This window comes from Panthera pardus, unplaced genomic scaffold (genome assembly GCF_024362965.1).
Source record: "Panthera pardus isolate Hobbes unplaced genomic scaffold, ASM2436296v1 HiC_scaffold_12, whole genome shotgun sequence".
Classification (NCBI taxonomy): Eukaryota; Metazoa; Chordata; class Mammalia; order Carnivora; family Felidae; genus Panthera; species Panthera pardus.
In genome coordinates, this window is record NW_026526677.1 from 54382485 (window position 1) to 54398873 (window position 16389).

Sequence of the window (16389 nt, forward strand, 5' to 3'; positions counted from 1 at the left end):
TTTAAATTTTCTTTTTATAACACACAACTATTAGATAGTAGAGTCAAAAGTCAGGCTTACATCTGTCTGATCAAGATATCCATGTTTTTAATATTTTTACAGTACTGTTTTCCTGGAGAGAATTTCTTGAGGGCAGGGACTGCATGAACATTATTTAGGCTCTTTCAGAGCCTTTCATACTATGTACACAATATAGATACTGAGTTTAAACAAAATGAATGAATTAATAAATGGATAAATAGATTAATAGCTTTCACACCTGTTTTGGGTTTTGATTCAGATAGTGGCAGGAGGATTGAAAGTTTCCTTCACTAGTATATTCCATATTTTTTTTGAAGACAGCTAGTTTATCTTATTTGGAAATCTCACTCTTTTGGTCTACCTTTTGTATGTCTTTCTTTTAAAAGACTCTAGATGGGGGTGGGGGGATACCTGGGTGGCTTAGTTGGTTAAGCCTCTGACTTAGGCTCAGGTCATGATCTCATGGTTGGTGAGTTGGAGCCCTGCATCGGGCTTTGTGCTGACAACTCAGAGCCCAGAGCCTGCTTCAGATTCCATGTCTCCCCCTCTCTCTGCCCCTCCCCTGCTCACACTCTGTCTCTCTCTCTCTCTCTCTCTCTCTCTCTCTCTCAAAAATAAATAAACATTAAACAAAATTTTTTAAAGTAAAAAATGTAAAAGCCTCTAGATGGAATTCTAGTCCCACAAAATATATAAAAGAATCTTTCTTATTACAAAAATCACTTTAGGATAAGAATTTAATTCAATATGTCTCAATATTTCTTGTGAAGACACGCAAGATAATACCAAAAAAAAAAAAAATCATCCAGTGAGCCTTATCTTGTCTGCCTGGGAAACAAAGGATGCCCCCTCCTTCCCAGTAGAAAGGCTATATAACCAAATTCAGTTTTCCATTGGCTCAGGTAACAGGGAAAATCTCCTCATATTGGAAAACTAGTGTTTCCATTTGTTCTTCTAAATAGTTCGTACTTCAGAATTTTTCCCATAAATATCTGACTGCTTGGTACCTGAGACCTATGTATTAATTCTCCTACAAATCTATTTCATGGGGATTCTTTCTCTGGAGTACATGACACATTTAGCATTGTTCCATACCTTGTCTAAGTCTGTGAAATCATGAAGGAACTTACTGTCTTCTGTTTACTTGTTTTTTTCATGTTTACCCAGAAAAACATTTTCTTACCTACATTATAAAAGACTGTCTGTCCATTTACCCTCAACCTGCTCCGTATATTGCCTGTAGATAGTCTCTTCATTTCAGTGGATTCCCATGACTCCAAGACCTTTCTCTGACCTGGGGAGCATGCTCTGTCCATAAATAGTACATGTGAGAAGTGTTGGGAAGGTGATATTTTAGGAGTTACCATCTAACAAGAGATGGAGATTTCTAGATAAATATGCTGTTTCTAGCCCCTCATTGGTACAGTTTCAAGGTGTGACCCTTACCTTTTCCAGATACCCTCAACAGGAAAGAGCTCTGGTAATCCATAGCAGTAACCTGCTCAGTCATGCACACATGAATGGCTTACTTCCCTTCATTATCTTTCTTGCTCAGTCCCTTGCAAACTTTTTTCTTGAAGCAAGTCCCAAATATACTACATACACTAAAATTATTGCTTTGATTTGCTTTTGGGGAAACCCTTGATAGACACTCTTATGCCATACTCACCTGTTTATATACTGAGATCATCATAGGGTAAACTTTAATCTTCTATTCCTACTGTAAGACATAGTATAAGTCTTTAGCTCGACCATCAAGAGGAGGGAGACAAACCACTATGGTAAATAGAAAAAACAACTGAGTTAAGATTATTGGTGTCCATATGGTGATAATAATGGTAGTGTATATGCTCTCAAGCCACAGAGATGCTGGACAAGAAGGTCTGACATGAAAAGGTAACTAAAGGAGATATAGATAAACTTCAAAGTCTTTGGATTTTCTTCAGTAGCTTGTAAGCCCTTTGAGAAGTTTCATGCCCCTCATCAGAGAACTGCTCATGTTGATGGATTGCATCTCAAAAATGTTGGAAGTATCTCCTAATATCATTTAGGGAAAAAAAATAAGTTCATAGCGAGTTACCAGACTATACAGAGAATGAACTCCTTCCAAGGCCATCACAAGCTAGTCAATGGCAACTCTGAGAAGTTGAGTTGTTCATTTATCCAATAAAAGGACTATATTTGTACAACTAAATAAAACCATGTGTCAGACATTGATATATTAATACATAATTCCCTACTTCAGAATTCTGTGTATTATTGATCACTAACAAAGGCACAGATGAGCCTGCTTTTTCCTGAATCACTGCTCAAGGAGGTTAGATGCACACACACCCGCACATACTTCTCCACATCTATATGAGTTATGATGATAGTGTTTTAAAAATGTGAAATCTTGGTTAATAACATTTTATCATTTTAAGTAAAATGCATTATTCAAATCTAACATTTGTCTTGACTTCCTATATGAGGTCTTCTCCAATTCTTTTTAAAATCTAAATTAGTTGCTTCTCACATGTGAAAGTAGATATTTTCTTATTCTTTTACCATGGCCTAAATAACATTAAATTATATTTGCTCAGTATTTTATATTGTAGCTATACTCTCATCTTTTGAAATCATGGAATCTGTCTTTGTCACTGTTACACATAAAGGATAAACTGCTTCTTGGTATTGCAGAAAGATACAATAGATGTGCAAATGAGGAAGGAAGAAAAAAACAAGAAAGATTGATAGAAGGAAGGAAGGTAAAAGAAAAGATAAAGGAAGAAAGGAATAGAGAGATGGGGGAGATTATAGGAATTAATGAGATGCTTATATACTTGTTACTCAAGTTTATCTCACCTTCTGATTCCTTTTGTTTGGGGAATATAGATTATTTAGGGGAGATCCTTATAATGTGAAAGTCCCACCAACATAGACATAGTACAAGGAGTTTCCATCATAAATGGGTAAATATACATTTTTCCAGTGTCATTCTGTTCTTAGATCACTTCTGGGTGTCAGGCTTCAGAATACAAATCTGAGCAACCCGCATGCGGATCTCCTTGGTCTTCACACCATAGACAATGGGGTTAAGGGCTGGGGGCACAAGCAGATAGATGGTAGACAAGAGGATATGAACATAGGGTGATACATGTCCAAAACGGTGGCTGAAGAAGGAAAAAAAGGCAAGGATATAAAACTCCAGGAAGACAACAATATGGGCAGTACAAGTATTGAATGCTTTGCGTCGTGCCTCCTTCTGGGGAAGACGAAAAACAACCTGAAATATCAGAATGTAGGAGATGAAGACAAAGATCATGTCAAAACCTAGAATTGCAAAGGCCACAAAGAGCCCATATGATTTATTAATATGGACATCTTCTGCAGCCAACTTGACCACAGCCATGTGCTCACAGTAGGAATGGACAATGACCACAGATTGGAAAAGTTGCAGGCGTTTAAGCAGAATGGGTAAAATTCCAACAAGCACTGTTGCCCGGACTACTACCATCAGTACGATTTGAACTAGAAAGAGAGGTGTGAGGATGGATGTGTGCCTCAAAGGATCACAGATGGCAACATAGCGGTCAAAGGCCATGGCCAACAGGATACCAGATTCCATGCCCTGCAAGGCATGGATAAAGAAGAGCTGAGTGAGGCAAGCATCAAAAGCCATGGAGCACAAGCCAAACCAGAAGATGGCCAACATCTTGGGAGCAATGGCTACACAGAGACCTACGTCAGTGGCTGCCAAAACTGCTAGGAAGATGTACATGGGTTGGTGAAGACTGCGTTCTGTAAGGATGATGATTAACAAGAAGATGTTCCCCAGCACAGCCACCAGGCACACTCCAAGGAAGGGAAATCCAATCCAAAACTGCACATGCTCTAGTCCAGGGATCCCAGTCAGGGTCACAGTCTTTGGGTTCAGATATGACATGTTGGTAGATCCCATCAGGGTGATAAATCCTTTTCTCTCCACTGACTCTGATACCTATTCAGAGAAAAATTATGGATGAAAAATAAGGGAATTCTCATCATGTCTTCTATAACATAAAAAAACATAGATGGAAATGTGGCCACTACTTTTAATTTTGAGGAATCAACAAGTCACTATTAGAACAGGATTCTTGAATATCTTTTCCCAAAGCCAGTGTGGGTATCTGCATGAAGAAATTGTAGAAATGGAATTTATGATTCTAAGAGCATTGATCTTGCTAGGTTCTGAAGTGTTCTCAGATGGTATAGAGGACAATATTAGCTCCTTTGTCTATATCTATCTCCAAACTCCAGACACCTTTCAGATTAAGAGAAATCCCTCTGGGGCACTTGAAGGCATAGGATAGATTCTCAAACCCATAGACCTGTCCATTGTTTTCAAAGCTCAGAATCTCCAGAAAGTGGCAGCCTTTCCCAGTCTTCCCATTTCTTTGTGGTTTAGGGAGTAAAATACTGTCCCACAGATCTTAGGAATTGACTCTCAGAGTGGGGAATGAGGATATTTGTTCTTTCTGCAAATACTGGTTGAGCTGACTATGTGCAGACCCATTATCCAGGTTCATGGAAATGATATGGAGGAGTTGTTCTTTTATCAGTAGAGGCAGAGTGTATTTGACTCACTGAGATAATTCTGTTTGGTTAGCTTTCAAAGTGGATATATAAGCAGAATGGGGTAGATGGTGATATAAGTAGTCACAGATCCTAGAGAAGACAGAAAGTTGTGAAGATTGATAGGAAGTCAATTGAATAAACAGGCACCATAAATTAGGATAGGATAGTAACCTACAGAAACAGATCAATTGGAAAACCAGTGTAGCTTAAATATTCTGACGATATTAATGTGTTTCAGATGCAAAAAACAGGGTTGGCTGTGAGCCACTGTAATGTCCATAATGGAGCTCGACCTAACCTAGGTGCTTTCGTTCATTTTACTGGTGTTATTTGGCCAAGAAAATAATTACTCCTTTTGATTGTACTGTCCCATTTCACACCCACCTCAAACTTCTGGAATTTTTATAATTTGCTCTCTTTCCTTATAAATTTATTCAGTAAACCTTATGTACTCTTTTTTACTTTTTCATTAGCCATTCTACAAGCTTAAAATCATCCAAAAGTTTCATTTTGTTTTCCTTATGATTTTGTCACAGCCAAATCATTGAATAGAGAATACCGCTCTGAATGAGATTTTACACATTTTCTTTGAAGGGAAACTAGAAGGATTACTGCTATAACATCATAGGAAAAAACAGGCTGGTTCACAGTCAGTAGGAATATAGATGTGGCTATCACTAAGAAGTCCCTAATGCAATAAAATCTAAAATACTTTACTGCTTGATTGAAAGTAGGAGATCATTATATGACCTTCTGTAGCTACATATACCAATGGACTATGACCAAGGCAATAAGAAGCTATATATTATAGAAATTTTGTGAAAGGAAATTCCCTCTGATGCCCAAATAACGAGGTTAGGTGAGGAAGTAGTGGATTCTCTAGAAGAGATTACTGATAAACATGAATATATCTTACTAAGGTGACATGAGTAGACAAAGGCAGAACCTAAAGGAACAGTAAAAGGCCACTAGATATATTTATAATGCTTGATGGTATAAGGATAAAATGCTAAATAGTATAGCATATGCTATATATAAATAATATAAATGTGTATTATATAAACACAAATACATATATGCATTATTTGTATATTTATAATACATAAAATAATTATAATAGTTATACAAGTAATATGATTACATATTATATAAAATAAATTTATATTAGACAAATACATATTTATATAAACATTTGTGTATGTAATTTATATTATATAAATATATAAGAAAATATAAAAATATAAAATGTATAAATGTAAACAAAATATATATGTAAATTAAATTTGTATATGATAAAATATACATTACATGTAAGGTTTTATATTATATATATAAATATATATGTATATGTAATTTTTTGTATATTATGATGTTTTGATATCTTACAAAACCTTTCTGGCTGGGAGAGACCCACCTCTCTCTGGCTGGGTTAGTTAATTCTTAAAGTAACAAAGGGTCCAGCCAGGATCATACCTTCGATATGCAAACTAACCAGTCCATACCTCCTTTATCTGCCAGGAAACAGTATCCTTCTGCCTTAATTATCTTGGGGCCAAGTACCAGGAAACTAGACACTATACCTCTAACACAAAATCCACCAAACTTATTCCAACTAACCAATTCTAAACTGTTCACACTTTCCTTCCTTCCTTTCCTGTGGAAATACCAACAAAGTCCAGAGCTTAAGCACTTAAATGCTCTGCCTTTGCCACTCTCCCCACCTCCCCCTCCTTTCCTCTGCCTCCTAATCACCCTGGTGATTTTCTATTTGGCCCTGCAAGGCCTCTGTGTCTCCTGTCTCTAGGACCTATTGGTATGATTACCTCTGTTTTCCTGAGCCTCTCCACTGTTTTTTCTTGAGGCTGCAGCATACTGATAATCTGATAAAAAGATAAATAGTATGTAAAATCATGGGATAAGAATTTAGAAATATAGCATATCATCTATTGCTGGCACTATGATATGTTACATGGAATCTTACCCAGTTCCTTAATTTTTCTCAACTGTAAATGGGAGTAATAATGGCACTTAACTCACTGAATTATTGTGAGAACTGTGTTAGTTTATATGTGAAGAACTCAGGACAATGTATGAAAGAAAGTAAACACTCAATGTTTGGTAGTTAGTGCTTGTCAGAACCTGTATAGAACTTCTTAGAATACAGACACATCACTGCCTTCTTGAGAAAGACAAAACAAAAGGTAAAACAAAAATATGGAAATGAGGGAACCCGGGTGGTTCAGTCGGTTGGGGATCTAACTCTTGATTTGGCTCAGGTCAGGTCATGGTCTCATGGTTTATTAGATCGACCCCCACATCAGGCTCACGCTGACACCTCCTCCAATCCTGCGCATGAGAAACTTCCTGAAAAAAGAGTTGATTAAAACTTCATGAGATGTTGAATTTTCTGGAGTGGAATACACTCCCTCAGTTTGATCTATGGGATTGGACATTTGTGTAAGCAGATGAAATGATCATTGTTACAACAACAAAAAAATGACTTCCCAATCATGTGCAGACTGTGGTGGAGTCAATATATTTCACTGATTTTAATTAATTTGACCACTTCACCTGATAAATAATCATGTACTCCTTTAAAGTCTTAGTAGGTAGGGGCACCTGGGTGGCTCAGTCAGTTAAGCATTGGACTCTTGATTTCAGCTCAGGTCATGATCTCATGGTTTGTGAGTTTGAGTCCTGCATTGGGCTCCACACTGACAATGTGGAGTCTGCTTGGGGCTCTCTCTCCCTCTCTCTGCACCCCCCAAAAAAATTAAATTAAAAAAAAAACCTTAAAAATAAATAAAGTCAGTAGGTAGATGGAAAACCCATAAATAGGAAAACTAATTTCTAGTAGCTTCTAAGGCCATAAAGGCATACATCTTATGCAATCTTTCTGTATTAATCAGATCAGAAAAATATTCATTCCTGGTCCCTGAGTAAAAGAGAAGGAGAGAAGAATAGGAAGATGCCTTAAATGGAGGCAGGGTAAAGCATAAAAAACAAGAGGCAAATACACTAGATTTTGATGCCCCAGATAAAGAGAAAACTATATTTAGGAAGATGAGTTATGAGCTATGCTTATGGTGGCAACAAGCCCAGATAGCAAAACTATTAAAGGCAATAAATAGGACGTTCCCATTTTTTACTTTCTCTTCATACCTTACAAGCTTTCCTGCTCAAACTGCAAACACATGCACACACAAACACACACCATTCAAAAACATGGATTATCTTCTTATTTTTTATAAACCAAGCAATGCTAGAACTACTTTGTAGTAAACACTAGAGAAGGAGCTTGAAAACCTTATTTTATTTTATTTTATTTTATTTTATTTTATTTTATTTTTGCCCCACCACTAATTAACTGGGATGGCAGTTCATAGTTTTCTTCACATGGGATTAAGAAGATGGTACTGTATTACCTTTGCATCTCTTCCATCTCTAAATGACATGAATCTAGTCCATCTCTAATATTATTGACAAATCTACTTGGGTCAGAGAAAATGTGACATGTCAAAGGAAAGTATGCCACTGAAAGACGCAGGATTAGGATCATCTAATTCACTGTCCTTTCTGGTTCCTCTTAAAATTTGCTACAATTAGAAACACTGAGCCATACTCAGGTCCCAGTTAGTGGAGAAGAAATTTACCCAGAGAAAGAGAGAGCTGGCTACAATGTAAGATCAATGGATGAAGCAGCTTTTCTTCTTTTTTTTTTTTTTTTTTTTTTTCCGCTAGGCTTTGATTTGGAAAGGTACTAATAGCTAAGTGTCTTTTATCATCTGTCTTTAGCTGTTGCTTTTCTTGGCCTTTGAATTTGAGGTGATCCCAGGGCAATTTTCAGACCTGGCCTAGAGAGCTCACCACCTGACTGAAACTCAGCCCCATTTTGGAGGAGAAAGGTATCTTTTGCTGGAGGGCACATAGCCAGAAAGTACTGTTACTCCGTAAGAAGTTATTTTCAAAGAATGAAAATCAGGGAATCTCAAATTATGGGTTATGTTCAGATCATGGTGAATCTGAGATCATTAGAAATGTGGGGGGGGGGACATCTAGGAAGTGGAAAATTTGTAGATGGAAAAGAGGGAAGACAATTTAGTTCACCCTCTGGCCTATGGCCAGACTTGTGGCTTAAGAGAATAGAAAAGATGCTTATCTTTATAAATACTACTCATAGCATGCAAAATTATGTTGGAAACTTAAAATTGAAACTAAAGGACCTCTATAAAACTATCTCCCCCTTTTTGCTAAAGCAAAGTTTTCATTTCCCAGTTACTCTTGTTTTCATCACAACATTGTATTGTTTTCTTTGTCTCTATTAAATATTTGGACTCATTTTGTTGAGGCCACTCATGCTTATAATTAGCAACCTGAGCAAGTGCTTCCTTGTCTCCATGAAAGTTATTACCGTGTTCATAATTCTTTTACATGACTAACACAAACTTTGAAATTACTTACTATATTTATTTTATGCCAACATTGTCAAATGCCTCACATTTTCATTCTCTCACTATTCATTTCTTAGAGATTAATTTTAAAAATGGATATTAGGTTCCCCTAATGATGAGGGTTAAAACTGTAGGAACAAGTTTTTTCGATCTCTCTCTTTCTGAATGTGTGTGTGTGGGTGTCTACACACATGTGTATAAGGGTATACACAAGGATTAGAGAGCAGGTGAATTGCAATAGTGTGTTCCAGTATAGGGTATGTATGGGCCTCATGGATACTGGGGGAAGGGTGTTGCAGTCAAGGACAACAGAAAATGCAAAGACATTGAAGTTGAATATACAATGCATGCTTGGTAGCTGTAAGGAGGCATGGGTAACTGGAAAGGAATAAGCAAGGGGGATTCACTTATAAAGGATAATTTCGAGGGGTGCCTGGGTGACTCAGTCAGTTAAGCATTTCAACTCTTGATGTTAGCTCAGGTCATGACCTCACGCTTCCTGATCTAGCTGCCCTGACACCATGGAGCCTGGTTGGAATTTCTCTTCTCCATCTCTCTCTGCCCCTCCCCCACTCATGCTCTTTCCTTCTCTCTCAAAATAAACATTAAAAACTAAAATAAAAGATAATTTTGAGAGATAAGAGTGGGGCAATTGTAAGACCTAGGCTCTAATTCTTAAAAAAAAAAAAAAAAAAAACGAGAAATTGAGTTTGGTTTTGTAGTAGAGAAGTGTTAATGTTCTCAACTGTATTTAAGTAAGCTTCCTGGCTATTCCTTTGGTAATTGATATAAGTGGAAAATAGTTGAGACAGGGAGCCATTTATAACCTGCATCAATCAACATAGACCAACTAATGTTGTAGTAAAATAAATTCCCTAAATCTCAGGAACTTGTAGCAACAGAGATATACTTCTCACCTATGTGTCAGTTTTGCTGCTTTGATCCAGGGCTTAGGCTGGAGGCGGAGCCCTTTTATTAACCACTGCTATTGTTGTGTCACCAGAGAAAGAGAAAGAGAGACTATGAAAGTAAATGATGAACTTAATGTTTATTTATTTTAGAGAGAGAGAGAGAGAAAGAGAGAAACAGAGTGCTAGCAGGGTAGGGGCAGAGAAAGAGGGAGACACAGAATTCAAAGCAGGCTCCAGGCTCAGAGCTGTCAGCACAGAGCTTGACCGGGGCTTGAACCCACAAGCGTTGAGATCATGACCTGAGCTGAAGTCAGACGCTTAACTGACTGAAACATCCAGACACCCCAGTAAATGATGAATTTTAAATTATTAGTTCATAAGTGACATAAGTCTCTCCATTTCTATTTCACTGACAAGGAAGTCACATGATGTAATACTGATGCGATTAATATGGATAAAAATGTGATTAATATGGCACAGACTGATATGGGTGACATTATTAAGAAAGTTTCATAAATATTAGGGACTAATAATACAATCTACTACATTGTGACTGCAATGTCCAGAAAAAAATTAATGGTTTGTACCAGGTAGTTATTTAGTAAATGAGGTGGCCAGAAGCACTTGTTCTGGATATTTTAATAGGAACCCAACACAATAAGATTTAACCAGAAACAAAAGTTCATATCAATATATGCAGAAAAAGAATTTTCAAAAGTTCTATGTGCAATCTTCATTTAAAAAATAAATATCTACAGGTGCCTGGGTGGCTCAGTTGGTTAAATGTCCAACTTTGACTCAGGTCATGATCTCACAGTTTGTGAGTTCTAGCCCCACATCAGGCTCTGTTCTGACATTTCAGAACCTGGAGCCTGCTTCAGATTCTGTGTCTCCCTCTCTCTCTCTGCCTCTCCCCACCTCACTCATGCTCTGTCTCTTTCTGTCTCTCAAAAATAAATAAAAACATTTTTAAAAGTATAAAAATAAATTAAAAATATAAATAAACAAACAAACAAACAAGCATATATCCAGGGGCACCTTGGTGGCTCAGTCAGTTAAGCGTCTGACTTCGGCTCAGGCCATGATCTCAGGATTTGTGAGTTTGAACCCCACATCAAGCTCACTGCTGTCAGCCTGTCAGCCCAGAGCCCGCTTTGGATCCTCTATCCCCCTCTCATTGCCCCTCCCCTGCTTGCACTTGCCCTAAAATAAATAAATATTTTTTCAAGCAAAAAATAAAAAATAAATATCTAGTCATGAGCAAAATAGGAATATCACTCACATAGCCAATTAGAAAACACAGCTGCCCCTTCCAGCCTGGCTCTTAAAAATATCCTCACTTTTGATGTCAGGAGAGCAGAGTGTTTATGCTTAGTCTGTGCTTTCTTACTTTTTTTTTTCTTTAGCAGATGTCAAAGAGAATATTTGATTGTCAGCTATGTAGGTGACGGCTGCTGTGAGCACAACACTCACTAAAGATAAATGGCTGACTGGTCCTGCTTGTATATTGTGTTCCCAGTGCATGTACCAACAACTTTATTATTTGCCATGAAGTGCGTGCTGGTTAATGATTCATTGCCTCTCAGCTCCAGGTTCACTTTTTGCCTTCTCTGTGAAAATGTGCCTTGGCCCTCTGATTACTTTGTCTTCACAGCTCGTGAAATGCTACACTTTGTCCGTGGATGGCATGGGTAAGGAACTGAAGGAGGGGAGGGTTTTGCTTCCTGGTTCCTACATGGTCACTCCACAGACTCAGTGCAGTTTGTTTGCCATCTGTAGTCGACAGTAGGCTCCTGCAGCTCTTGCAAATCCTCCAGGGCCCAAATTCTGCAATAAATGAAGGAGGCAGCACCCAGTGGCCAGCCGTTTCCTCATGAGCCCTGGCATCCTACAAGGTGGACTTGTGGCACGTTCCACTGAAGCAGTATCACAGCCACTTTTCTGTCTCTCAGTGATCCAAGGCTCTTCCTTCTCTAATGAGGTCTAGTTAACAGACCGGAGCTTTATAGTTTTTTTCATCAATGCTTAGGTCTATGATTCACCTTAAGTTAATTTTGCTATGTCATATGAGGTAGATGTCAAGTTCATTTTCTCATACAATTATTTGCTCCAGCTCTCCATTTCAGGAAGACTATCTAATCTCCATTACATCACTTATCTATCTTCTTCAAAAAACAAATGACCTTACATGTATGAGTATATTGCATATTTCACGGTTAACAGAAGTCACAATAAATATTAATTTTATTTGTAATTGAATAAATGAAAACAGAGGATATCAAAATGTGTAGCATGTGAAAAAGCAATGGTTAAAATAAATCCCTACTTGAAAATGCATAAATTCCAAAAGGGAAAGTTTGAAAACCAATAATCAAAGCTTCTTTATGAATAAGTAAAAAGAACTGCAAATTAAACACAAAGAAAGTAAAAGGAAAGACATGATAAAGATTGGATTAGAAGTCAAATGCATTACAGATAGAAAGTACCATTGTTAGTTTGGATACTTTTTATGTAACCTAGCTGTGGTTTTGGAGCTAAAAGCTTTTAAGATAGAGCCTAATGATGTGAATCCCCAACAGTGAATGCACGGAGTCCAAACTCTCTCCATCTCTAGGAAATAAAAGTATTCTCTACCTGACCACAAACATTCGATAGATCACGGTGGGATCCATGACTCAGAAGAAAAATCCATGCCACATGCTTACGAATTACCTTATTTTTTACACCATAGACAATAGGGTTGAGTGGCACAAGGAGATAGATGGTAGACAGGAGAATGTGGGTAGGGCGAGCTACATGTCCAAAACGGTAGCTGAAAAAGGAGAAGGCGGCAAGAATATAAAACTCAAGGAAAACAAAAATATGAGCTGTGCATGTGTTAAATGCTGTGAGCCGTGCCTCCTTTTGGTGTAGACAAAAAACAGCCTGGAAATATGGATATAGGAAATGAGGACAAAAATCATGTCAAATCCCAGTATTGTAAAACCTACTAGGAGACCACATGTTTTATTGACTTGGATGTCTTCTGCAGCTAGCTTGACCATGGCCATGTGCTCACAGTAAGAGTGGGGCAATCAGAATGGAATGAAAAACATGAAATCTTTTGATTAGAGTGGGTGACAGACCAACCAGCACTGTAGCTTGGATCGCCACTGTTGCTATCATCTGATCCAGGATGGAAGGCGTGAGGATGGATGTGTCTCAGTGGATCACAGATGGCAATGTAGCGGTCAAAAGCCATGGCCAACAGAATGCCAGACTCCATGCACTGCAAGGCATGAATGAAGAACAGCTGGGTCAGGCAGCTGTCAAAGGCCATGGAACAAGATCTGAACCAGAAGATGGCCAACATCCTGGGAGCAATGGCTGCGCAGAGTCCTATGTCAGTGGCCGCCAGCACTGCCAGGATGTTATGCATGGGCTGATGCAGGCTGCGTTCTGTAGCAATGATGATTAGTAAAATAATATTTCCCAGAAGAGCCACTATGCACACAGCAAAGAAGGGAAACCCAGTCCAAAACTGCACATGTTCTAGTCCAGGAATTCTGATTAAGATTACAGTTCTGGGGTCAAATATGATGTATTGATGGATGCCATAGACATTGGTATTCTGTCTTCTTGCTGCTGATTCTGACACCTGCAGAAGGAAACTTGGATGAGAAATGAAGAGGCTTCATCCCTCACTATCATTCAACCATTATCTTTCAACCATTGAGCATTGAGCAAGTAAGTTCAGATCTATGGATGGCAGTATGGCCAGAATGTTCTGATGAAGTTCTATAATAATAATGTCAGAGCGGTAGAAGCAAACAATCCTGCAGACCTTAACCTGAGCTAAAAAATGGGAACATTTCAGTATTCCTGCCTTCGTTTTTGTGGAAATGGAAACCATGAGATGGAGAACACTGATTTTTGCCATCTGTCATCAGCTCTAGCCTAGTTTGCCTGAAAGCCACCATTAAGTGTTCCTTCTTTATCTACCTAGATGCCAACCCAGTTTCACTGCAGTTGGAAATTCTCCTGGCAGTCTTGATGTCCTAGAAGAAATCTTGTTTCTGTCACTGTGTGTGCATTAATATATAATCCTATGAGAGCCTTCAATATTACTTCAATATTACTCCTGGTGCCAGAGAGGGAGTTATTTATCTCAGAGTCATTAACATTGGTTCCCCATGGGATTTGTTAGAAGGGTTTATCTTCCTTATATTAACTCATTCGTTTATCAAAATGTTGAACAAACTACTGCTTTTCCAGGCACTCAACGTGGTCCTTAGAAGAAATTTGAAGAGGGTGTTCATCTTTCAGATACAGCCAGATGAAATTAATTCTCTAAAGTAATTAAGGCTCACTTATTTAGGGTAGATTTGTGGAATAGGGAATGTGAAATAGTCTGTTTTTACTGGGGCTTAGGAAAAGGAAGGAGAAGAAGAAAGAGAAGGGAAAAAAAAAGAAAAGGATGCACAGTTACCAAATTCAAGAAGAATGGACAATTTAAAATAGGGTAGTGTATTAAAAAAAAAAAAAGCAGGGGTGCCTGGGTGGCTCAGTCAGTTATGCCTCCGACTTTGGCTCAGGTCATAAACTCATGGTTCATGAGTTAGAGCCCCAAGTCAAGCTCTCTGCTGGAAGCACATAGCCCAATTCGAATCCTCTGTCCCCCTCTCTCTCTGCACTTACTCTGCTACTCCTTCTCTCAAAAATAAATAAATAAATAAATAAAAGAAAAGCAGAATCTGGCTACTTTAGACATACTCTGAAGCTAGGTTAGTGTAATTATGTTTTCTTCCCTGTTAAAGATCACTGGATCACTAGACTTCTTGAGCTCTGGTTAAGATTGCATATCCTGTTTTGCATGGTAGACTCTCTACTTTTGCTTTTTAATACCTTTACACTGTATTGTGAATGATTAGCTGTGGTTTAAATCCTGAAGCACCTCTGACTGTGATGTCTTACAATATGAGTAGTACCTGATATCGAATGTCACATCGAATGTCACAACTGAGCTAATGGTTCTTGAAGTAAAACTCAAAAAAGTGTAGGGACCCATCAATGACTGCGTTCGCCTGGAGTTTATCTCTCATGTTTTCCCAGACTAAGCCCCCAGCAACTTGTCAATTATAGTTTGTATTTTCTTTTTTTTTTTTTTTTTAAGTTTATTTATTTTTGAGACACAGAGAGACAGAGCATGAACGGGGGAGGGGCAGAGAGAGAGGGAGACACAGAATAGGAAGCAGGCTCCAGGCTCTGAGCCATCAGCCCAGAGCCCTACGCGGGGCTTGAATTCACAGACCGAGAGATCGTGACCAGAGCTGAAGTCGGACGCTTAACCCACTGAGCCACCCAGGCGCCCCTGTAGTTTGTATTTTCTTATCCTGGCACTGCTTCTCTTAGAGATTTCTGCTCTGGTAAATTATAATTTTTCTGTCTTCACTTATTGGTTTCTCCAGTTTGGGGGACAGCAGTTTGCCCTGTGACCTTACCTCTGAGTCTAGGAAGAGTTGCTGACTTCTCAGTTGGTTCAGCTTTTTACTTGTTGTTAGGGTAGAGTGTGAACTTCCATATTCTCATATGCCAGACTGGAGATTCAAACTGAAGTCTGAATCCTGCTGTTTTCATCCATTCTACCACTCTTCATTTTGACTGGGGATTTTAAAACATTTACATTTATTTTTTATTTTTATTTTTTTAATTATTTTTTTTAACGTTTATTCATTCTTGAGAGACAGAGCATGAGCAGGGAAGGGGCAGAGAGAGGGAGACACAGAATCCGAAACAGGCTCCAGGCTCCGAGCTGTCAGCACCGAGCCCAACACGGGGCTTGAACCCACAAACTGGAAGATCCTGACCTGAGCAGAAGTCAGATGCTCAACCGACTGAGCCACCCAGGCTCCCCGAAACATTTACATTTAAAATAATTATTCCTAGGGAAGGATTTACCATTACTGTTTTGTTATTTATTTCCTTTATGTCTTATAACTTTCTTGTCCCTCGTTTCCTCTTTTATTGCCTGTCTTTGTGTTTGCTTAATTTTTGTAATGACACTTTTTGGATTCCTTGACATTTCCTTTTGTGTATAGTTTACAAATATTTTCTTTGTGATTGCCACAGGAATTACATATAACATCCCAAAGTTATAACAATATATTTTAAACTAAACTTCAGTCCCAGACAAAAGCTCTACTCCCTTCTTTAGAACTCCACCACCCACATAATGACATTATGTTATTAATGTTACAAAGTACATCCTTATATATTTTGTATGCATTAACTTAGATTTATAATTGTTTGTGCTTTTGTCTTTCATATCCTGTAGAAGAATAAAAAGTTGAGTTATGAACCAAAATTGGGATAATACTGATTTTTATACCTGTGTATGTATTTATCTTTGCTGAAGAACTTTATATTTTTGT

At 38.1% G+C, this 16389-nt stretch overlaps 1 protein-coding gene, 1 non-coding gene and 1 pseudogene across 2 annotated transcripts; all 3 read right to left on the minus strand.

Annotated features, from left to right (window-relative positions):
- Positions 1 to 2912: 2912 nt before the first annotated feature.
- On the minus strand, positions 2913 to 3961 carry LOC109267010 (olfactory receptor 52A1-like). Its single transcript, XM_019449525.2, has one exon. It carries the CDS (start codon positions 3959 to 3961, stop codon positions 3011 to 3013), a length of 951 nt encoding a protein of 316 aa, XP_019305070.2. The 3' UTR covers positions 2913 to 3010.
- Positions 3962 to 11731: 7770 nt separating this feature from the next.
- Positions 11732 to 13576, minus strand: LOC109267011 (olfactory receptor 52A1-like; annotated as a pseudogene).
- Positions 13577 to 15782: 2206 nt separating this feature from the next.
- On the minus strand, positions 15783 to 15867 carry TRNAR-UCU (transfer RNA arginine (anticodon UCU)). Its single transcript has one exon. It is a non-coding gene; the product is annotated as a tRNA-Arg (tRNA).
- Between the last annotated feature and the right edge of the window lie 522 nt (positions 15868 to 16389).